At 38.6% G+C, this 24,872-nt stretch overlaps 1 protein-coding gene across 1 annotated transcript; it reads left to right on the forward strand.

The window, feature by feature from the left end:
* Positions 1-5,215: 5,215 nt before the first annotated feature.
* Positions 5,216-8,722, forward strand: LOC122411373 (uncharacterized). Its single transcript, XM_043420119.1, has one exon. The coding sequence runs from the start codon at positions 5,216-5,218 to the stop codon at positions 8,720-8,722; it is 3,507 nt and encodes a 1,168-aa protein (XP_043276054.1).
* The last annotated feature ends 16,150 nt before the right edge of the window (positions 8,723-24,872 follow it).

Here is a 24,872-nt window from a genome sequence, read left to right on the forward strand (position 1 = left end):
ACTCCGTAGGTTAGCAACTCGCGGCGGTTTGGTAAATCCTGAAAGATCGGTGAAACTGCATAGAGACCGTAAGCCTAACCTTCGATAACAAACGCGAAGTGAGCAACACACTGCCCCTTGCCTCACGGACGTTCTTTTGCCGAGTCTTGCAGACTTTTGCGTGCATCCTTTTGTTAAGTTTATTGGGGCCGGGTTGAAGTTCCGAACGGTGAGAAATCAGAAGGCTCAAAAGTCCGAAAATCTAGCTGGGACTCGAAATATATAGATATACCGCACTAGCGAGATTTTCGGACTTTTGAGCCTTCTGATTTCTCAACGTTCGGAATTTCAACCCGGCCCCAGTTTATTTCTCAATTTGTTATTCTTCATAAAACCAAGTTAATTCTGTGCGTGTGTGTGAACCGCGCGTCAAACGAAGGCGCGGTTATTGTGTGCGGAGCGGAATGGGAGAATTGTTCCCGTTCGTGTGATGTAAACCTTTTTGTATCTTTCCTTTTCGCATACTTTTCACATCTATTTCTGTTCTCGTCAAACCTTCTATTTCCATGTCAATAAATCTGATTTCCCGGTTAATAATTATTTGAGCGACCCAATCTCCTGCTTCGGGGCCCGTACAGGACCATATAGGCACCCTTTCGTTATCTCTTAAATTATTTCGATTACTTAACCCTCTCAGACCGAGACCTATTTCGCGTTGACGGAAAATGATTCCCTTCATAATTTTATCTCAAAATACTTTCTAGTTTCCGAATCCATTGTGATAGTTCAGTTTTTTTGTTGGGAAATATGAATTTTTGAATGTTCGCTACGGGCAGCACCAGGTCCTTGGGGAGCAAAATCAGGAAAATTTACGAATGAATCTAGCACCAAATATCTCAAATACATCATATTAGCTTCCCTTTGAAAGGAAATAACGTTTGGAGTACGAAAAAAAAATGTGTACTCACTTTTCTTTTGCGATAACTAAAGCACCTTTTCATACAACGCCAACTCAACATGAAACGCCGAATTCATATTGATATTTCGATGGGTTAAAGCAGTTTATCTCTTGGTTTAGGAGTTTCTATGGTGCAATCTAACGTTGCTTGATGGAAATAGTCAGTTAAAACCCCGACCTTACTGACCGATGCAGTTTTATTGGGCCTGGAAGCGCGTGCTGCGTAGAAGCAACATACGGTCCGAGAGGGTTAATCACTTCAATATTGCAATATTTCGGTTATTCCCATAATTATCCAATTATTTTTATTTCGTTTAGACCAAACAAACTATCTACTAAATATTTCACATTTCAAAAATCCTACACTTTGTGTAGGTTGGTGGCAGCGAAAACTAAGTAAATTTCCCAATTACGTCCGTCCCTTCTGGACGTAACAAGTGAACTGAACATAAATAAGGAACTTTTGAGAAAAAAGACGTGATATCAAACCATATATTTCCCGTAGGAAAAAAAAGGTTGGGAGAAGTACAGTGATGTCCGGTCCACCACTACTCATTCAAATAAAAATCAATCATAAAAAAATTAAATTGTTCGGCAGCACCCGATTAAAAATTTAATGAAATGCGATTTATTATTAGTCCAATGTTCTTAATAATAGTATAAGTTAGTTATGCCGAATGAAATTCGTTCGCTGGAAGAAGTGAGAAGTAAAAATTGCTGTCAAACTGGGGAGTTATTTTGGAAGCTTGAACATATTTAATGTGCAAAATGTTTTTTATTCATAGATGCACAATAACATCCCTTGTATACTAAAGGACAATTCGTTCCCATCCTTATTAAATGAGTGCAATTCACGGAAAATTACTTGAAGATAACTCTCTAAATTCTCTCTGCATGAATATTTGTACTCCATCAGTTCTAAAAATGCCCTGATTTTTATTTAAATAAACAATTTTAATGGAAAGTGATGGGCCGGACAAGTACTTTTAACCCATATTTAAACATAATTTGTATCGATCCAATCGACGTCGAATATTGTGAATAATGTCAGAAGCTCCTGAAAGTCTGAAAAGAATCGATTTTCTTATAAGTCTCTGCCACCATAGAGTAAGAAATGACTAGCTTGCATGTGATTTTTTTGGATTTAAAAACTTCTTAGAACAATTCCATAATAATGAAATTTGGAGTTACTCATAAATTACTTGTCCTTCGATTGATATCATAAATTTTAGTGCTGCACGTAACTCAAGTGGTAACTTTTTTCAATTCATTAGAAAATACTTGGCCTCGAATTGATATAATAAATTTTATGGCTGCACATAAATTAGATGGAATTTTTTTCAATTGATTTAGCTGTTCGAATCGAATAAGAAGAATGAGGCATCGGTTTCCAAAATGATTTCATGCGCGATTTATCGTTTTTTTATTTTTGTTTGAGAATGCGTCTCGTCGTCAGGCGAGTCGCTCTTCTTGGACTGGCCACTCGCGGAAGCACTTGCTGGACCGCTCTCAGGCACGCTACGGGGCTCACGAGCACGGCTCGCCGCCTCACGTGCGTCGTACCGGACCAGGGAGCGGCCATTATCGTCCAGTTCGCGTTGCTATACACATCGCTCTGTATTGTACTCTCAAAATTCACACTCATTATCGTTGCACTCATCTTGTTTCACTCATGTAGTAAGTAATTAAACTCACGGGAACTCATCTAGCGATTGATCCACGCGGGGACAATTTGCATAAGCTTTAAAAAAAGGTACATCATCATTTGGGAAACACTCATCTCACCTCGTGGCAGTGCCGACGCCACGTGTCTTTCTTTCTCATCGGGCCACTCGAGCCATTCACGAGTGTATTAATATAATCTCTCGTGAAACAAAGGTGCTCATAAATCCATACATTCTCTCATCATACACATTCATAATCGCTGAACATTTTGCACTCATCTTCATTGTTATTTGGTGCTGTGAATAAAACACGTGTTGTAATATTAGTGAAGAAACTCGTGTGTGTTGCCTCAATTGATTTCGCCCACCCGTGTCGCTATCCCCTTCCACCCGGCAAATTCTTTTCTACGTTATTTCTCAAACATTTGGTCCTTCGAGCCGGATAGCGACCGTCGAGTGAACGTGCGCGAGTGCTAGTGTTACACACGTATTCAATATTCATTGTGCGTCTCAGTGCCAATCACTGTGCCCCTCGAGCGAAAAGGTGGCCAATAACTGTGCTCTCACGCCACAAAGTGGCCAATCACTATACATTTTCATATTTTGGACCACTTTTCGTGCGCTCTCATTATTTCACTCATTTCTCGCGTTTTTTTTTTGAATTCATTCGGTAGCACTCATCGCGCAGTGATTCGCGCTCATTTCTCAACTCAGTTTTTCGTGCGCCCTTATCCAATCGGTGTGCTGCAAACGTGGTGTTACGCATGTGACTTCTTAGCTCATCGTTTGTGAACACTCATTGCGGAGTTTTAGTGAATTCCTCTCAGTTCTCGGAAATTTTAAGTGACATTCGAAATGTCTCAACCAAACTCAGGCAGGTCAACGCCCGAGACCAGTGAATCCGGCAAAATCACCACTCCTCCGGTGCCTACAATCACACTCGAGCCATCAAGTGAGGAGCGCGCTGCCTCCAGCAACACACTGCAAGTCGAGGGCTCTCTCGACACCGAGACCGTGGCAACTCAGCCACCCACCGCATTCACTCTCACAGCTGACACTCAAAAGTCAGCTGCAGGCTCACCGGAGGAACCCGCACTCTCCGAAGAAACTCACCGACGCGATTGCCTGTTGAGTTCACACTCAAGAGTCAATCGCAGGCGACACGCATCACCTGCATGCACTCTATCCTCCGCACTCTGCCAAGCGATTTGTCAACGCTCACTCTCAACGAAGTTGAGACTGATCTCGAACAGCTTGAGGATTTGCATCGCGATTTCTCAGCCACTCATGCATTCTTTGAACTCAACTGGCCTGCCAACTTCCTCGATCACGATTATTTCACGCATGATCTTTATCAACAAGAGGTAAAGGCGTACCGAAGTGCTAAATTAGCACTCACGAAAGCAAAACAGGCATGCACAATTCCCACTCACCCCCCTGCAGCGCACTCATCGGGTGACCCACGTCACAACTCAAAGCTGCCGGACATTGCGCTTCTGGATTGGACTGTGATGAGCTCTCAGACGTTGAGAAGCTGCATTACTTGCGCAGTTGCATGGAAGCGGCGCCTGCCCAACTCATCGCCAACTTCCCTCTTGTCGGCAGTTCCCTGAGACCATCATGGGAACTACTCATTGGGCGCTACGAGAACAAACGCCTACTCATCCAAGCTCAATTGGACAAGGCCTGCAGCATCACTCAGCTCAAGTCTAAATCTGCGAAGGGACTTTCCGCACTCATTTCAAAGGTCTCTGAGGCCCGAAAAGCCTTGGAATCTCTTGGTGTCACCGATTCTCTGGGAGACGTAATTCTCGTCCATCATGTTTCCCGCAGTCTGGACAATGCCACGCGGGAGGGATGGGAGACCTCGTTGGGTGCATCAACTGAGTACCCATCATTCTCACGACTTGAGGAATTTATCAATGCTCGAGCGCGCGCTCTCGAACGCATTGAGACAAGCTCATCGTTGAACTCATCAGCTGCATCATCAACGAGCACTCATCCCAGAAAATCGGCAACTGCTCATCAGGCGAGTAGCACGCCTCAAACCCAACAGGCAGCAGCTGGTACATACAACTGCGACTGCTGCAATGGCAATCATTTCGTGGTGATGTGTCCCAAGTATCGCAGCCTCGATGTGGCCGCGCGAAGGAAGCTAGCCAACAACTCTCGGCTTTGTTTCAATTGCCTAGGCAGACACAATGCGAACTCATGCCGTTCAACCAAGGGGTGTAAAACTTGCGGCGCAAAACACCACACAATGCTACACGAACCAGCTCAACGTCAATCACCGACCTCTCAATCAAACGCTGAGCCCTCTCCATCCACATCAACGAGCACTCAATAGGAAGTCGGTGCAATCGTCCACTCATCAACTGCCTGCTGCACTCAACCGACCACTCTGCTTGCCACAGCAATTGCTGAGGTCCACTCAGCACTCAACACTCATCATGTTCGCATACTCATCGATCCGGGCTCTGAGCTCACCTTCGCCTCAGAGCAACTCATTCGAGCCCTCAACGTCAGCCGCCAACACTCAACAATCAACATCACAGGCATTGGAGGAAAAAAGGTAACTCACACACGAGGCATTGTCTCCTTGACTTTGCACTCAATGCAAGCTGACTCCTCGGTCACCGTGCAGGCACATCTTCTTCAAACTGTTTCATCAATATTACCATCCTTCGAAATGTGCTCGCACGCGTGGCCTCACCTCAACAATTTAAGATTGGCCGATCCAGACTTCTTGAAGCCGCGGCCGATCGACATTATCCTAGGAGCGGATGTTTATGGGCTCATCATCAAGCCCAACATTCTCAACCACTCACCTTCAATGCCAATTGCTCAGTTGTCAATTTTTGGTTGGCTCGTTCTTGGCCCAGTGCACTCAACACCGTCTACCTCTTGCACTACATTTCATGTCAAGGCTCAAACTGACAACAATGACTTGCAGCAACTCCTCACCAAGTTCTGGATTCAGGAGGAGCTACCATCCGACGCTGCAAGCACACTCACACCTGAAGAGCAAGAGTGCGAAGATCACTTTCGTGCCACTCATTCTCGAGACGCCTCAGGTCGGTACATTGTTCGAATCCCACTCCAATCATCTCGCAACTTATTGGGCAACTCATACAGAACCGCTCACCATTGTTTACAACGAATGCTCAAGAAGCTTGAGCGAGATGACACACTCAAGAAACTCTACGCAAATTTCATGCGGGAGTACGAAGACTTAGAACACATGGTTCGTGTATCGGGACACTCATCAAAGCCAACTCATCACGGCAAGTCCACTGTTGACGCAGTCTCCGGTGAGATGACCTTGGCACCAGATGCTTCAAAACCATTTGGAGGGTTGAGGGTCTCATCTGGCGGCTTGGAGACACGGATGAAGCCTGTGTATTATTTGCCGCATCACGGCGTTCTCAGACCCGATAGTACCACCACTAAGCTCCGTGTTGTATTCAATGGCTCAAGCTCAACGTCTTCAGGACGCTCAGTCAACGACATCATGCACACAGGCCCAAACCTGCTGTTAGACGTCTTTGACGTACTCATTTGGATTCGACATCATCGGCACATCTTCGCCACCGACGTGACAAAAATGTATCGTCAAATCAAGGTGTACGAGGACGATTGGGATCTTCAGCGCATTCTCTGGGTTGATGAACACCTCAATGAAGCTCATTATCAGCTCACCACGGTGACCTATGGCACAAAGGCAGCCCCATACCTTGCTGTCCGAGCTCTCATCCAACTGGTTGAGGACGAAGGCCATCGGTTTCCGCTGGCAATTCCCTCATTGCTCAAGGGACGATATGTCGATGACATATTCGGGGGAGCAGATTCAAGCGAACAACTCATCAAAATCGCTCACCAACTCACCAACCTTTGCAAGGCGGGAGGCTTCCCTCTTGCAAAGTGGCAAGCAACTGATCAGGCTCTACTAGCGGCAGTTTCGGCAACTCATGAGCCTTCAAAACCCATCTCATTCGACGATTGCTCGACCAAAACTCTCGGACTCAAGTGGCTCCCACGAGCCGACACCTTTGTTTTCACAGCAAAGCCTAGTGATCACTCAAAACCGATCACGAAGCGACTCATATTATCTGAGGTAGCACAGATATTCGATCCACTTGGACTCATCTCACCTGTGACAATCAGAGCAAAATTGCTCCTGCAAGAGCTCTGGTTACACAAAATCAACTGGGACGACCCATTGCCGTCTCACATCATTTCAAGATGGTCTCACTTCAGAGAAGATCTCAAAAATTTGGCTCAAATCTCAATTCCCAGGTGGTTTCACACCTGGACTAACTCAACAGTGGAGCTCCACGGTTTCTCTGATGCTTCTCAACTAGCGATGTCAGCTGTCGTGTACATCGTCTCACACTCGCCGTCCACAGGCGCCAAATCATCTCTCGTTTGCGCAAAGACGAAAGTAGCTCCAATCAAACCACTCACAATCCCGAGGTTAGAACTCACAGCAGCGCTGCTACTATCAAAACTCATCAAGCATACACAAGCTACACTCCAGCTACCAATTACTTCAACTCATTTGTGGACGGACTCTCAAGTCGCACTCATGTGGATCAAATCACCCGCTTCGCGCTGGAAGGACTTTGTCAGGAACCGAGTAACTCAAATTCAAGAACTCACGCCTCAAGCTCATTGGAGACACGTTCCTGGCACATCCAACCCAGCTGACGGCCCATCAAGGGGCTTAACAGCTCAACAACTCAAAGATCACTCACTCTGGTGGACGGGACCACCATGGATACTTAAACCAATGACCTCATGGCCTCGACAGACTCAACCCTCAGCTGACCTCAGTGCACATGAGGCCCGTCAAGGCGCTGCTCTCTTCGTGGCCACTCCGAGAGTCGAGTATCATTGGGACCTCATTCATCGATACTCGACGCTCTCAAAACTCATCCGAGTCACCGCTTTGTGCTCCAAGGTCATTTCAAGATTGAGGAGACAAACTGACTCACCACTCATTTCGCGAGACGACATGGAGGCTGCTAAAGTCTTTTGGATTAAAGCCACTCAAGCAGCATATTTCTCACACGAGCTACGCTCATTGAAGTCAAATATTCCACTACAAAGAACTCACGTTTTTTCTCGATTGACCGCCTTCCTTGATCACGAAGGCGTCATTCGGGTCGGTGGTCGGCTCAACTTGTCAACACTCAGTCCGGAGACTAAGCACCCAGCCATATTGCCTCGCCACTCACGCCTATCAACACTCGTAATCGACAATTCTCATCGTCGCACATTACATGAGGGCACTCAACTCACTCTGGCTGACATTCGCCAGTCATACTGGATACTCGGAGGCAGAGCTCCAGTGAAAACTCACATTCTCCATTGTGTAAAGTGCGCACGTCAGCGAGGGATACGCGCTCAACAGCTGATGGGTCAGCTGCCTGTTGCTCGTGTCACCCCATCTCGCCCATTCACTCACACTGGAGTCGATTACGCAGGGCCACTCACACTCAAGACCTGGAAAGGGCGAAGTGCAAAAACAATGAAGGGTTGGATTTGCGTCTTCGTGTGTCTCACAACTTCAGCAGTTCATCTGGAAGCAGTCAGTGATTATTCAACTGATGGATTCATCGCTGCATATCGACGCTTCGTCTCAAGGCGAGGCATTCCAGGCACACTCTACTCAGACTGTGGAACCAACTTCGTAGGCGCTGATGCAGCTCTGAAGCGAATGATTACTCAGCACACTCACGAAAGTCGTCAAATTGCCTCACTGCTGGCTGTTGACGGCACTCAATGGCACTTCAACCCTCCAGCCACTCCTCACATGGGAGGAAAGTGGGAAGCAGTGGTAAAAGCAATGAAGTATCATCTCAGACGCATAGTAGGAGAGACTGTGCTGACATTTGAGGAACTCACAACCATGCTTTCACAAATCGAAGCAGTGTTGAACTCACGACCGCTAGAAGCACTCAGCGACGATCCAGAGGACGTATCAGCACTCACTCCTGGTCATTTCTTGACTGGAGATGCTCTATCAAGTTTGCCTGAGCCATCGCTGACTCACTTAAACATCAATCACCTCTCTCGTTGGCAACTCATTCAACAAAAGATTCAAAACCTTTGGTCTTAGTGGTCAGCTCACTATCTCCAGCGTCAACAATCAATTTCGAAATGGCATCATCCATCGAATGAAATCAAGGTGGGATCACTCGTACTCATCACAGATGAAAGATTCTCGCCAGGCAAGTGGCCTTTGGCCAGGGTCACTGCTCTACACCCAGGTGGGGATGGACTCATCAGAGTGGTCACACTCAAAACAGCCTCTTCGACACTCACTCGGCCGATCGCGAAGCTCGCGCCTCTGCCCACTCAACAACAAGACGTCTCAAATTAGAACATCATCTCCACGGTGCTGATGGCGGGAGGAATGTTTGAGAATGCGTCTCGTCGTCAGGCGAGTCGCTCTTCTTGGACTGGCCACTCGCGGCAGCACTTGCTGGACGCTCTCAGGCACGCTACGGGGCTCACGAGCACGGCTCGCCGCCTCACGTGCGTCGTACCGGACCAGGGAGCGGCCATTATCGTCCAGTTCGCGTTGCTATACACATCGCTCTGTATTGTACTCTCAAAATTCACACTCATTATCGTTGCACTCATCTTGTTTCACTAATGTAGTAAGTAATTAAACTCACGGGAACTCATCTAGCGATTGATCCACGCGGGGACAATTTGCATAAGCTTTAAAAAAAGGTACATCATCATTTGGGAAACACTCATCTCACCTCGTGGCAGTGCCGACGCCACGTGTCTTTCTTTCTCATCGGGCCACTCGAGCCATTCACGAGTGTATTAATATAATCTCTCGTGAAACAAAGGTGCTCATACCCCGATAACCAAATTGCGTTAGAATTGCACAAAGTTTGCGTTCGCAGCGCCACGTGCCGTTCATTTTTGAACGTTAGAAACGCGATGGTTGCCGGACCATATGTCTGCGTTCTTTGCGTTACAACGTGGCGTTAGTGCGTGGCGCATTAATTGCACAAAGATGGCGTTACTCAGAGCGGTCGTTCGAACAGCATTCTAGCGTTAGGTTGTGGCGCAAATCTGGCGTTAGTTTTGACCAGCATTCTAGCATTAGTTTGTGGCGTAAATCTGACGTTACTTTTGACCAGCATTCTAGCGTCAGGTCGTGGCGCAAATCTGGCGTTGTATTTTAACAACATTCTAGCGTGAGATTTCATAAATATCTCGGATTCATTTTTAACAAAAATTTAACTACTTAAACCTGATAAATTACGAGAATGTGAGGTGAGAAGGAGATAACAATACGCGTTAAATATTGATCTCGGATTCGTTTTTAACAAAAATTTAACTACTCAAACCTGATAAATTACGAAATGTGAGGAGAGAGGGAGATAACAATACGCATTAAATATTGATCTTGGATTCGTTTATAATAAAAATTTAACTACTGAAATGTGATAAATTACGAGAGTGTGAGGTGAGAAAAGAAGATAACAATAAGCGTTAAATATTGATCTCGGATTCGTTTTTAATAAAAATTTAACTACTGAAACGTGATAAATTACAAGAGTGTGAGGTGAGAAGAAGATACCAATACGCGTTAAAGATTGATATAGAAATCTGCGTGTCAAAGTATTAATAAAAAAATTTGCAAATGCATTATTTGCAAATTCATTAGTAGTTTATTTAAAACGACGCCGGCTGAAATTCATAAAATTGAGGAGTGGGGAATTTTTGCTTCATTCTAAAAATGCGAGGCATCCGAAGAACTGAAAAACAGTACCGGCAATGCCTTTCGAGAGTAACCGAAAAATGTTACAAAGGTGTTTGAACATTTCGCAACAAAGTTCAGCACTCTCTCGTGCGTCAAAAACTCGTAAGAATTTTTGACAGGGTACGTGGTGGTCGGCCAGAAGCCAGACAACTCAAGCGAATCAGCGTCGACAATATATAACCTGTAGGGGTACGATGCGCGTACGAGAAACGCCTCTACTCTGCGCGGTGCTGCGGCCGAAAAACGAAGCTCGACGTCCGTGCTCGCTCCACCGCCTCCATCGCAAGTAAAGCATCATTGCGCTAGATTTGCGCACTCACGTGGCGTTCGCCTATAACGTCACGTTGGTGCAATTTTGCGGCAATTTCATTTTTTTCGACCGTCATGGATGAAGCATATCGACTTTTTCGTGATTTCACCATGACGTGCAAACCAGGCTAAATGATGATTTTATATTTTAAAAATCCAGAAACCCGTGAGCTCGTTTATAATGCTCTTCTTTCCTTTCCAATCTTTTTCATTATCATCTTTTCCAAAACGATAACATATTTTCAAAATAATATTTTTTATGGTTAAGGTTCATTCGTTTCGGCATGTCTCCCTCAATGATACTTTGCAGAATTGTGTCAACAAACGTAACTGACACGTGAGAATTAAAAAAAAAAATGCACGTTTCTCACCAAGGATCGAACATGGATCATCGTACGTCACGAAGCTCACACGCTACGACCTGCGTTATCTGAGCAATTGGGTGAGTGCAAACACTTTCGAATATATGACTTTTAATTTTAATTGCATTATTCGTGATTATCTTACCAGTAAGAACGAGAACAACGAATCTGTTTCGTTTTCGAAGTTGACAAAATTATTATTCAAATTATTTCAAATATTTCGTTATATATCGATGCCAATAATTTTAATAATTACTCTTTGAGGGTTCTTCTACTTTTCGATTTTAAATAGAATTGTTGATTTTTTATATACATCCTCTAAACGATTATACCCAAAATTCATTTTTTCTCACAACACCGTATCATTGTTATTGCAAGCATTACATCAGGAGATGAACCACCGCTCCTTTTTATTTATCATTCTCTCCAAAAACCAATTAATTTTTTTAATTCATATACCCAATCATCAGTATATTGACCCGAAATAATTTTGGGGTTGGCCAGTAGTTTTTATGGCCACATTAAACCACACAGTTCGTGAATTTGAAAAGTAAAGGTCCCATCAAAATTTCGATAAATAATTCTAATGAAAAGGAAAAATTATTTTTTGTTTACATTCAGCTGCAAAGGCGGGCGAAAAAAATATAGAAATTATACACCTTTATTTAACTACATACAGTATTTAACAAACATAAATGGAGAATAACTTTTTTTATATTAGTGTAGTACACAATTGAAATAAAGAAATACATTTTAAGTGTTTTTACAATATATTTATTAAGATGCGTCAAAAAAAAATTTTTTCTGTTTCTGATTGCAAACACTTTTCTAATTTCCATAAGAATAACGTTGAAAAATTCTTTTTTGCACATTCTACTTCTTATTGCAAGCCCATCGTCTGTCATAAAAAAATGCCTTTACTTATTCTCATATAAAATCGCACGCTCTACAAACAAGGTCTCTTATGATTTTTCATCAAACCTAATAGTTAAAAAGTTATTAGAGGTCAAAGTTCATCTTATCGCAAATTCGACCGTTTTCAGTACATTATAGCGGATTTAATAGTCTTATTGGAAAAATTTGTGTTCATCTTTAGTCTCTCAGAAAATGTTGGTTCATAATTTTTTGTAATAATAAGGCCAGCGAAACTGTTTGAGAAAATGATTAGTATCAATGAGCTTCGAAAACGTAGTTCATTTCTTTTTTTACAATCTAACGGTAAAAAATTTCACATTTTACAATTAATACAAAAAAAATGGAATAGTTTAGAAAAACTTATTAGTAGAAATTTCGAAAATTTTTTATTTAAAACAAATCCTGTATTTTTTAAAACATTAAAAGTAACAAATGACGTAGCCGGAAGAGGAGTGGCGTTAATTGAAGATTGTAGCAATTACCGCACCAAAGATGAAGAGAAACTGCAAAATTTGTTACAAATAATTCGAAAGCATCGGCTGCATTATCCAGACTATTTGAAAGAAAATCTCCAATATTAATAATTTAAAGTAACTTTATGAATAAGTTCATTCAAAAAAATTTGTAAGTATAAGTAAAATAAATAAATTCTTTGTTAAACAAATTCAATTATTACTACATTATACCTCACGTAAGTATTTCAAATAACTAGAAGGAAATTTTTTGCCGTTAGGTTGAAAAAAAGAAATGTACTACGATTTTGAAGCTCATTGATATTAAACATTTTCTCAAACAGTTTCGCTGGCCTTATTATTACAAAAAATTATGCACAAACATTCTCTGATAGAATAAATTTAGACTGGAGTGATCGTCACGCGAATTTTGACGTTCATTTGAATTAGGGTTCTGATTGCAAGTACGAATTTATCAGAATTTCTCATAATTCCATAAATTCGCAAATTATAGGATTTTAAATTATTTTAGTCACCTTCCGCCACCATAAAATACATATTCCCATGCCATAGTATAGTTCTGAATGCATACAAATTTTTTGAGCTATTTTACACACACTTCTGCATAATGCGTATGTGTGTTCATTCGTGAAATTCTGTAAAACAAATTTTTGAAAATATTAGAACCGGTGTTTTTCGTTGATTTCATTTTTTTTTGGTTATGCACTACCATAATAACGCGAGGTATAAATTTTTTTTTCTATGGAAATTCATAAAAAAAATTTTCAGCTCGATTATAGTAGGAGATCATAGATGACTATAAGTTATAGTTTCTAATGACCGGATCGGCAATTATGTTTTTTTGTTCCGATTGCGGATGAAGTCATAGACAACAGTCCCCCATAGAAGTTTATCAAAAATCATTCCGAGCTAGAAAAATAGATTTAAAGAGAATAATTTTTTCAACCCCGAGCATATTTTCACAATCAAGAAAAAACAATAGTTTCGTTTTTTTCAACTTTGCTTCGTTAAAACTTAAAATTTGATTGCCATAACTTTACAACCATCAGTTTTGTTATAAAATTTCGAGATAAAAAAAGTTTCAATTACCTATTTAAACACTTAAAATTTACTCCAATTGATTGTTCGACTGCTTTTGCTTTTCAAATACTGTGATTTTATATTTTGTTGTTTGAATCATCTTATAAATAGCACAGTAACAGAATTTTTCAACTTCATGTTTTAGTTGCCGTGGTGCAGGTTGTTATGCGAAAAAAAAACACTTTTATGGATTGCTCTTTGCAAACGCATTATACCGAAGAAAACTGTTTCAATTTTATTGAAATAATAACATGTTATCCGGTTAATATGCTACATTTCAAGCTGTTTTGCACACGAAAATGTTGTACGGCAGTAATTCATATATATTATAGAAAACAAATTGCAATGTCTCATCTGACTGATAACGAATACTACCAATTCGCTATAAACATCACGCAGCATTTTTTTTCAGACGTCTTCACTGATATCGTATACATATATCAATTAAATCTCGTTTTATTCTTTTATTCGTTATTATTATTGACGTTCAACGAAATAGGATATTACAATATTTTTTTTATACAATCCAAAACCGTTATGAATTTTTCAAAAAAATTGTTTTTTTTTAATAGCCACAAGTTTTTTTGATAAAAATGACACACTTCTTTTCTTAAATGAACTTTTCAGAAAAAAAAAACAAAAATAATTTCGGTAGTCAAATTCTATGAAAAATTTCTGTTTCTCAAAAAAAAAGCCAACAATTTTTTGGAGTCCACCACTTTGAATTTTTTTTTATCTTCGCAAAAAAATTCAATTTACTTCAGAAATAACCCCGCTTTTGGCTTAGTCGGCCGAATGTTTTTCTATTTGTTTTATTTGATCGAAATAAAAAATTTCATTCGTCGTTACTTTTCAACTCCTTTACATTTGAAAATTTTATTCCATATCAAATCAATCGTGGTATATGATTCAAAGATATTTCATACCTAATTAATAATCTAATTTCGTGATATATATGATACGGATTTTATGGGTGATACGATTAACCAATTGTTTTTTTATACGACTAATTTTATAAAAAAATTTATTTTGCGTTTCTTCGGCGCTTAAATATTTTACATATTCTGTGCTCTTGAATATTAGAGAAATTTTTGTTCTATCTATCAAATCGCGCGAAAGGGTTTGGGTTCAAAAGTGGTCGATTAGGCCTGAAATGGCCGATACATATCATTGCGACTGAATGTTACCTCATAAAAATCATTTCAAATAATTCAGAAGAAAATTATTTTATATATTTTGTATGTTTGTGTAATGATCCCTCGCAGCTGTCGATATAGGTGCGCAAATAAATTAAAAATACTAGAGGAAAGTTTGATACTGAGTCCAAAGAATAACCAAACTGTTAGAATTTTCATGATACATAGCAAAACATTTATTTAAAGATTCGCTGTTTTTTCAATTATTCCTTAATAATAGACGGTGTTTGACAGACTTCCGACAATGTATCGATCTCTCAACGGTTGTTCATCGGGCATATCAATGCCACGTGGATCCCAGTACGGCATTCTATAGCCTTTAGAATTTACTTCGTCAAACTTAGATAGTATTAGTTCATCCTGCAAAACCGAACATTCGTAAAAACCTAACATTATTGACGACACTCCGACATTGTAAAATGGCTGCACGATTAAAAACTTTTGCAGTACCAAGTAAATGATACCTCTAATAACCACAATATTACGGACGAGGCCAACGTCGTTGTTTTTCAAAATGACGCAACAATCCCGCTGAAGAGCGGTCAAAGTAAAATTTGGACATTTCAAACGGCGATATTGATAAACGTCCGTTCGTTCGCGGACGTTTGCTGGAAGAGGCCCAGTCGAGTGTAATTGTAGGGTTTCTACTCGAACGCTTGTCTTTCGTTTCAGCACAGCAAGTTGCACATTTGCCCGTTCTGCTCTTCGGTTTGCTATCTGCTGTAACGGCAGGTGCGGTTTCCTACAATACTGCTTGAAGATTTTCATGTTGTTTTCGTATGGGAATGCCGAATAGTTATCAGGCGGACCAAACCGTTCGACATCCTCTACTATGTGAAGCAATCCGTGAATGTTGTAACTCATGAAATGAAGTCCGTAAAGGTTTGGACAATGTTGGACGAACAAGATTAACGAAAGTCTTGCAAACTCCAATAGTATTCTTGACGCAGAGGGGATACTGACAGCACGAACAGCTGCGTGAAGAAGCAGAAAGTGATCATAAAGGTCTTTTGATAAAATTCCATACAAGACAACAGGTCCGTTGTAAAATAAAAACTGACGAAGCTGCGAAGCTTTCATCTGTTGGAAGTCTTCGAGTGTGATCGGCCACCGCGCCATTTCTCGAGGATACCAATCTCTCAAAAGCTTCAGTCTGTTTGATACAAGAGTAATTAACCGAGCTGGTAATTGACTTTGATGCGAGAATTTCCCGTTTGTCCAAGCGGAGAGCAATCGTTTCAATCCAAGACACACAAGATGCATGTATTCGAAAGGAACTTGAGTAACGAGTCCGAATGGCAAACGGGAAAGTGGACTTTCTCCATTTTGGTGATCTTCGTCGACCATTCTGACATACTCTTCGTCTCTTCTCTTCTCACTTTCAATGCTCTGGTAAGCCATTCGATTCTCAACATACTCTCCCAAAACTTTACATTTCGAACAGGGTTGATACGAAGTGTGGCCCTTATGATTTAATACGTAAGCTCGCGCTGGAGCGTCGGCTATAAAACATCTCAAAGTTATAGGAATTTTATGGTTATGGAAACTGATACCGCCGTCTCCTATGATTTCCAACGTTTCGTCGATAAATTGACGAAAAAATTCGCTCACACTCTTCGGTTTTCCGTTTCCCCTATAAACGCCTATTACCTCTGTTTTACTAGGGTATAGATTGGCGATCCGACACTGAATCGGCCACATCTGATTATTGCCAGACTTATCCGGACTTACACCATCCGTACTAAAATCTATCTCGAGGTTTTCGGGGATTGAATTCATTTCGACGCCGTTCAAAATTGATACAATCGCTGTGTGAACTCCGAAATGCAGATACCAGCCAGGCTCTATAGGTGTCATTGGAACAGGTCGCCGAGGAGTTTGCAAAAGCGTTCTAGCGCACTTGGGCAAGTTCTCGAAGCAACGGTGCTTCCTCATGACTTTGAGTATGCTGTCAATAGCCTTATTGCTGATGTTATTTTCTACAAAACAAGACGCAAGAAGGTCACGAAATGGCACAGCAGTTTCTGAAAGATCGTCATCATCATCATCATCGACGCTGGAGCAATCGCTGAATGAATTATCATACTCGTCCTCGCTATTTTCTTCCAAATTGCTGGAGTCGTTATTCGCTTGATGGCACAGAGAAGCTTCTGAGCCCAATAATGCACTCGGATCTCGTAGCGGAGATGTTGCTGCTTCATCCAGCTGCGAGTTATTCCGTTCGGGTGATCCAGATTCAAAAGAATCGTTGGTGGGTTCTTCATTCGCCGAAACTAAATCAACGTCGCGAGACAATTCAGATCTTTGGACGAGATCATATTCATTTTCATCCTCAGAATTTTCGTGCTCACAAGTGCAAACCAATTTCTCCATTTTATCATCAATTTTTTGCATTTTTTTCACATGGTCCCTGCGTTCTTTCGCCAGAACGTTTAATTGACTTCTGCCCAGCTGACGGATAGGTTTCCGAATTCGCGTATGTTTCAGTTTTATCTCCGGATCGGTGGTCACCACTTGTTTAAACAACCGCGGTCTCCAACCGAATAATTTTTTCCGCTTTCCTTCCATGTTTGCCATCACTGATGATCAATACCTAAAATTATTATAAATTGTTACGATCAACAAAATTATGTTATAGGTTTTTTTTAACAGCTATTGCTAGTTGATCCAAATAACACCATGCACTTTTCATAATTCCATAACTACTGAATTCGAGAAACATTATTTTTCTCTGAGAATCGGAAATGATTTGAGTAAAACTTGCTAATGGCATGAGAATAAGCTGTAAATCTTTGTTCCATTTTTTCGAATTAACGAAAAACAGTCTCGTGATATTTAAACAACGAGTAATAAGTTTTTGCTCCATCAATGTTTTTTGGACCCATATGAAAAACTTCAATTTTATATAATTTAAACACGAAACGTCAGCTCGATTACGTTTCAATATATAAGTTTCAAATTATTATTGCCCAAAAATTTGGAGTGCATGATTTTTCAAAATAAGGCAAATGACGTTTGAAAAATCATAAACGTCAATTTTTTTTTCAATAATTAAACATTTTTTTGTGCATGTTTCAAGAAAAAAGTTGAATAATACAATCACACGTTCATGGCTTGATTAGCAAGATATGAGGTTTCTTTTCCGAACAAAAAAACAATGGATGTTACGAAACAGTTTTTATTTCGAAGTGATGTCAACAATTTCGAGTAACAACTTTATACAGTAGGTTGCGACTTTTCAATCATTTGTGTTCTTCCTTCACTTTTGAAAAGTTTATGCTGGGCTCTAATATTCTGGAAAGGAGGCTTACGATTGTTTCGATTTTTGTTTTATTAAGTCGCTGACAAAGTACGGTTTTTTGAAAATTGGCGTGGTTTTTTTTCAAATGTTTATAACGTTTGAAAATATATCAAATTGATTTTTTTTCTTCATATTGTGTTATTCAATAGACTTTCCAAGAATTCCATGCAAAATATGACTTTCAAATCCTGCAAAATAATATATCGGTGAATTATTGTGAATCAAAGTAGAGCCGCGCATTTGCATACAGTTTAAAAAATAATAGACCTATATTTTTGTTATAATTTTTAAACGTTAACGGATATTGCTTTTTATTTTCTTTACAGTAAAATTCTTTTACATGAGTGAGGCTCGTTTGCACTAAAAATCAGTCCCGTAATGAGAAATCCATCTTTTCTCAATTGATGAATATTTCACTTAAACGTTTGGTAAATTGCACGACTTTTTAGCTCATTCCTATGATTCTTAATGGGTTAAAATTTGTCGATTGAATGCCAACGAAGCCCATTGCAAAATCTTTTACCATGATGGCTCGCGAGGAAAAGCTATTCGGTATAAACTTTTTTGTGATGATAAAGATTTATTAAGTCTGGGTACGATTTGAACTGTTGTGGGGCTTCATCAGAGTAGAGATATATATTTCTGGCATATTTAGAAATTGTTTCAATGAAATCGTCAACATTTCAACGGAGACTATCACAGGCACACAAAAAATCCATTGCGTGAAAGGACGAAGAAAAAGAAAAACAATAACATCCGTTTAGGAATAAAAATTTAGATGAAAGTACAGGATCATTAGGATGACATTTAATGAACCTGTATGAAATGGAATCTAATATGAAAAGTATGAAATCACCAGACAAAAATTCGAGCCGCATCAAGTTTCATAGCTTTTTGATAAATCAACAAATATCAATTTAGTAAACGGCGTTTTGAAGAGGACAAATATACCTTCAGATCTCATTTTCCAAACATTTTTTGTGATTTTTTTTATTTGGCACATTTTTTTGAAAATAGCCGTTTTCCGGTCGGTTTCCAGATATGGTTTCCAGATAATCGGAGACATGGTTTTTGGAAATTTTTCTCGCTAATTGTTTTTCATCACCACTTTGCAAGAGAAAGCAAGAGCTTCAATTTCATTTTGGAAAAAGTCTTGTGCAATTTTTTCTCTCAGGATTTTCTTATTTTCGCATGAAAAAGACCATGTTGAGAAAATACGGCTAAGTTCGAAAAATTCAAAGTTGAAGTGAAATTTTTAAAATAGAAAAAATATACTTAAGAATGTTTTGGGCGACTACAATTTTTGTTCGAATTTTTTTTCTACGTCATTTCTAGTCGAAACTCTACAGATTGGAGTCTGCAACTCGACAACCATGAGGTTTGAATTCAAGTATATTAAAAGATAGTCTTTTTTCATTCGAGTTCTCGATTTATAAACAAGTTTTAAGATTTTTCTTAAAAATTTTATAAAATTTGAATTACACTAAGATTCAGTGACATATAACAACAGCTGCATACAACTAGATACGTGCGTCGGAATTGCAAGAAAACCTTTACGAATCATTTTATTCGAAGAAAACGAAAAACCATTTTGAAGTGTTAATTAAATGAAAAAAACGAAAATTCGTTGAGCGTCTCGTACAATCAAATAATGGAGATACCCTTGCGGGAGATTTTTTTTTACCTTCTCGAAACTACTCAGCTGATAGGAAATTTTTTTTTTTTTTCGAGTACTCAAATACACACACACATACACACACACGCACGCGCGCACGCACGCACACACACAATTAGGGAGTGCGGAAAAAATGGTATTTTTTTTATTTGCAGAATAATTTTTGATATAACAGAATAAGTTGAACAAAGGTGAAAAAAGAAATTCCAGTAACAGAGCACACTATAAAATCATTTCGAACGGGGTACCGTATTTGAAGATTTTCCATAAAAATAATCCAGAAAAGTATGGTGACTTCCGATCATTGTATCTTTAGGAAAAATTCAGGAAAAAGGATAATCAGTTCTTTAGGAAAAAATCACCCAAAAATTCAATCATATGATTTTATAGAAAATTGATTTCCCTATAAAACAAGGACTTGTGTTGAAAAATTTTTTTTTCCCAAACTCTGTCGAAGTCATATTTTTCATTTGACAAAAAAAAACTCCTGATAATTTGCCGTGAAGCATTTTCTGCATCGTGAGAAAAAATCAACAAAGTCATCGAATAAGGGTTTTCTTGATAATTCCGTATACTTTTTGTTCAATCTTCAAGATATACCCGTTTTCCATTAGCGACCACTTGAAGTTGAATAAAAAAAAATTAGTCGATTCAAAAAACGTGTGTTTTCTTACTAACATTACCAGAAACTCAGGGTGAATCGAATTACTGGAAGATAAATGTGAATGTTTTCGTACTTTCACCAAGTATTTGTGTATTATTTTCGATTCAACTTCAAACAGTGATAGCATTAGAACGTTTTCTCCGAGATAATTCTTTATTGCAGAGAAATCGATTATCTATGAAAACGTATTATTGAATTTTTGCACGTTTTTTTTTCCTGGATAGTTATGATACGATGATCAGAGGTCCCAATGGTTTTCTAGTTTATCCTTATGATAATTCCTCTTTGAAAAATTAACTGATATTTTAAAATTTTCCAGTTTTACTACATTTTCCAGAAATGATATTCTTCAGGCAAAAATACGGTAACTCTGCGGTAAAAATAACATGAAACGCCTTTACTAACGAAATTAAAGTTGTTGCTCCTTTGAATCAGGTTATCAGAGGAAATTTAGCGAGAAAAATTTCCAACCATTCCAGAAAATGCGCATCTATAAAAAAATCCTAATTACACTTGGAAAGGGATATATATAAAGGTAACTTTTTCTTCTTCAAAACGCCGTTAGTTAAATTGAAACATTTATATATAATATGTGTATATAATATTAGGGTGTGCGAAAAAAAACGATATTTTTTTTCCTTTGCATCCAGCCGAAAAAGGTAATTCAAGGTGAAAAAAAAGAATCCCAGAAGGAGAGCTCACCAAAAAATTTTTCGAATGGTGCTTTGCGTTTAAAGATTTTCCATAAGAATAACCCAGGAAATGATTGAGACCTATGATCATTGTGTCATAACTTTTCAGAAAAAATCGCACAGTAACGACAATGATATATTTTTATAGAAAATCGATTCCCCTACAAAAAAAAGTCCATATGTACGTACAGCTCGGAGTAGCCATTCCGATGCTATCACCCTTTGAAGTTGGATCGTTAGAAAAAAAATTTTCATAATGCTGTCGATATCAAATTTCTTTTTTTTTTACCTTGAATTACCTTTTTCGGCTGGATGCAAAGGAAAAAAAATATCGTTTTTTTTCGCACACCCTAATATATATACATGTACAAGAGTGGACTCCGAAACGCTTTTGTAGGTTTTATATAGCAGCGGTCTCGAGATCCTCGAGGCAAGCCAAACGGACGCATGGCAAAAAAAAGATCGTACAAAAATGAAAACCTTGCATTTTCTGTTCGGAGCAATTCGCACAGGCGGACAACGGGCCAACAAACGGGGTTCTAAGATCATCAGATTTTGACGAAAGTAATAAGTAATGAAAGGTCCCCGTATATGAAATGATCAATATTAGACGCAAAATTAGCAATTCTTTTTTTCTCATCAACAAATTAATGAAAAATGCATTTTTTTCGGTTTTTTGCTCGTAAAACAAAAAACCCACAAAGCTATGAAAAATAAATCATAATACGAAATGTTGAGAATGAAAATGTCAAGAGAATGAATGCAGAAACGACCTGATTAATGAATAATTAGCAGAGAAAATGGGAGCAAATCTAAAAAACAACGCTTCTTTAAACATTCGTATCGTTGCGATTTTTAAAGTGTTCGTTCCCAATGGTATACATTGATAGATACTTCGGTGTGCAAAATTCAGGCATTTCCAGATGATTGGTATTTTAGTAATTGCACTTAGAAGTTTTGAGTGCCATATTTTTCAGTGAGACGGGATCCTCTGGGAGTCGACTGATTTCAATTTACCAAACCAATTCATAATTATTCGACGCTCGACTGTTTTTTCATGTCCGCACTGAACTCAGGGCAAACATATATATTGGGCATTCCATGTCACTTCAGCCACGGAAAAAAAAATTCTACAAATATTTAAAAAATCGAGTCACTTCATCGAAAAACATTCACCGAGTGGCAAAGAAAAAAATCGCCGTTTTTCTCGTTGATCATCATTTTTAACATTTTTTCATTCAAATGACTGTATTTTTGATAAATCTTGACGTAATTACATTTATGGAAAACGAAAATGTGCGTATCTTTATGACCTTTTTGAAAAAAATTTATTCTGAATTCATTAAGTGGAACATCTGTTTCAGGACAAAATATGAAAAAATATTTTTTTCTCAAAGAAAGACACTTGTTATTTTATTTTTAAAAATTTCCCCAAATTGTGAATACAAAACACTGATTCTTAGTATTTTTTATTTTATGGGATTTTTAAACACCGTGGAGTAACAGTTATTGAAAAAAAAAATTTTTTTCATCAATATTCGATTGAGAGCTTGAAGCACTTGTAGGTTCATTTTTTCTAAAATTGATTATTGCTTTGATTTACAATTTTTTATTGATTTTTCTTTTTGCAAGATATGAAAGTCATATTCAAAGTTCCAAATGGGAAAAAATTGGCATTCTATATTCTTAGAAATTACAGAATAGACAGAAAGGATTATTTTCTTACGACGGGCTCAAAATCCGTTTAATGAGAAGTGAAGTTTATGACAATTAAAAAAAAAATCGAACGATCCAAACGGACAAGAGAAAGATTTCGGAAAAGCAAATAAAGGAAATCGAGTAAAACAATTCGATGATATTGTTTTGTATAGAAAACACACAAGTTTGGAATAATAATAAATTTCATGTATTTTCGAACGAGTTATGGGCATTGAAAAAAAAAACACTACAATTTTTTATTATCCATATTTCGCGAACGGTTTGACAAAAAAATTAAAAAACAAACAATTGAAAAGCCTCTTTCTCACAGAGTATGAAAAGATTTGAAAATTTTTGAAAACAATTCGAAACGCTATCGCTCTGGTAAAGACTCTTTGGCAGCGACTTGTCATAACATAAATGTACTTGTCTCAGAGTCGCTGCCGCTACTCTAGATAATAAAATGTAAACCAAAATAGAAATTGAATTTTCACCGTCACTTGCGTTGGCACGGAATGCTCCGTATCGATCGTCCGTTCAGTAATAACGGAACTTTTATCGTAGATCACATACATAATGCTGAATTCATGTTTCTTACCTTTTTACTGCAATTTGACTCGGTGATCAATGTTGGTGGCGAAATATTGTGGTAGCGGTCGATCGAATGATGATAATCACAATTCTTAATTGATATTTTTCACAAAGATCGCAAAGCTTAGAGGTGTTTCGTCCAACTGTTTGCTCGATGAAAATACCGAAGAAAGCTGCTCAGGATTTCATCTACCTGGAGTAATTTTTGAATGACTAGGGTAGGGGTGAAGAGTCAAATTTTCTTTTCGTATTGGCCAGGAAACAAAAGAATATATATGCTGTTTCCAATTGAACGGGAATTCATGGTGGGAATGCTCTGGTTATAATTCTTCAACATTAGATTGGTGCTCTCAAACGGATTTCCTGAAATGTTCTTGCAAAGTTGTCGGCACAATTAATAATGTAGATATCAACGTCTTGCGGTAGTTTTTCGATATGACTTGATTGTTGTGCCCAGAACGTAAGAAAATTATTAAGAAGCTATACCAGTGTGACACTTTCAAATCGTTTTTTTTTGGATTATTCGATAGTTTTTACTTTCAAAAATATCCTGTGAAAGCGGCAAAGTCGCATCTTGAATAGTTTTTGAATGGCAGCGTTCTAAAGAGCGACCGCTCGCAGGTATTAGCCGCTAACTGGAACTTCAAACGCGTTTTTCTCGAAACGACATTTTTCAAAATTGCTGACGTGTTAACTCAACGAGATATCGACTAATCGACTTCAAATTGAAACTGAGTATTCTTGAATATATTTACTATACAATGACCTACGATCTTTTTGATTGGTTGAAAATTGTCAATTTGGCATTAAAAAAACGACCATTTTTTTACTCCAAAAAACGACACTTTTTTTCAAAACTACGCCATTTTGTTAATTTTTTATATTTTTAAAAAATCGTAATACCCCAACTTTAATAACCTTTTTGAATTTTTTTGTTTTAACTACTCATTCGGCTGGAAACATGTCAGTTAGTTGGGGAACTTTTTTTTTGGCACCTCCGAAGACAGCACAACTCCGTTATTTTTCAATATTTTTGTAAAAAAAAAATCTGAAAATACAGCTGAAAATATACCTTATTATGTTCAAAAAACTTCAAAACATTCTATATAGTACTTTCTTTTAAAAAAAATCCTGAAAATCGCCAAATTTTTCATGGGTTACACTGATATATGTAGCTCCTTAATCGTGCTGCGAGCAGATTTGAAAAGTACAAGAAATGAATCAAAAGATTGATTTTTTCTTCGTAATTTTGCTTCTACTCGTTATTGACATTGGTACTATGAAAAAAATCTATTAATTAAACTCCACATAGTTAGATATTCCATTTAATGTTGATTTCAATTTTATTCATGGCGAAGTAATGGTCTGATTCAACATGTCCCGAAAAAATTCAGAAGAGGAAATGGTTACAAAAAGAAGGTTTGGGGTAAATTGCTTTATACGCCATTCATACTGTTTAAGCAGTACAATAAGGTCGCCGAGCGGTAGACCTGCAACGGTTAATCCCAGTTGATATGCAAGTCTAA

This window comes from Venturia canescens, chromosome 5 (assembly GCF_019457755.1).
Source record: "Venturia canescens isolate UGA chromosome 5, ASM1945775v1, whole genome shotgun sequence".
Lineage (NCBI taxonomy): Eukaryota > Metazoa > Arthropoda > Insecta > Hymenoptera > Ichneumonidae > Venturia > Venturia canescens.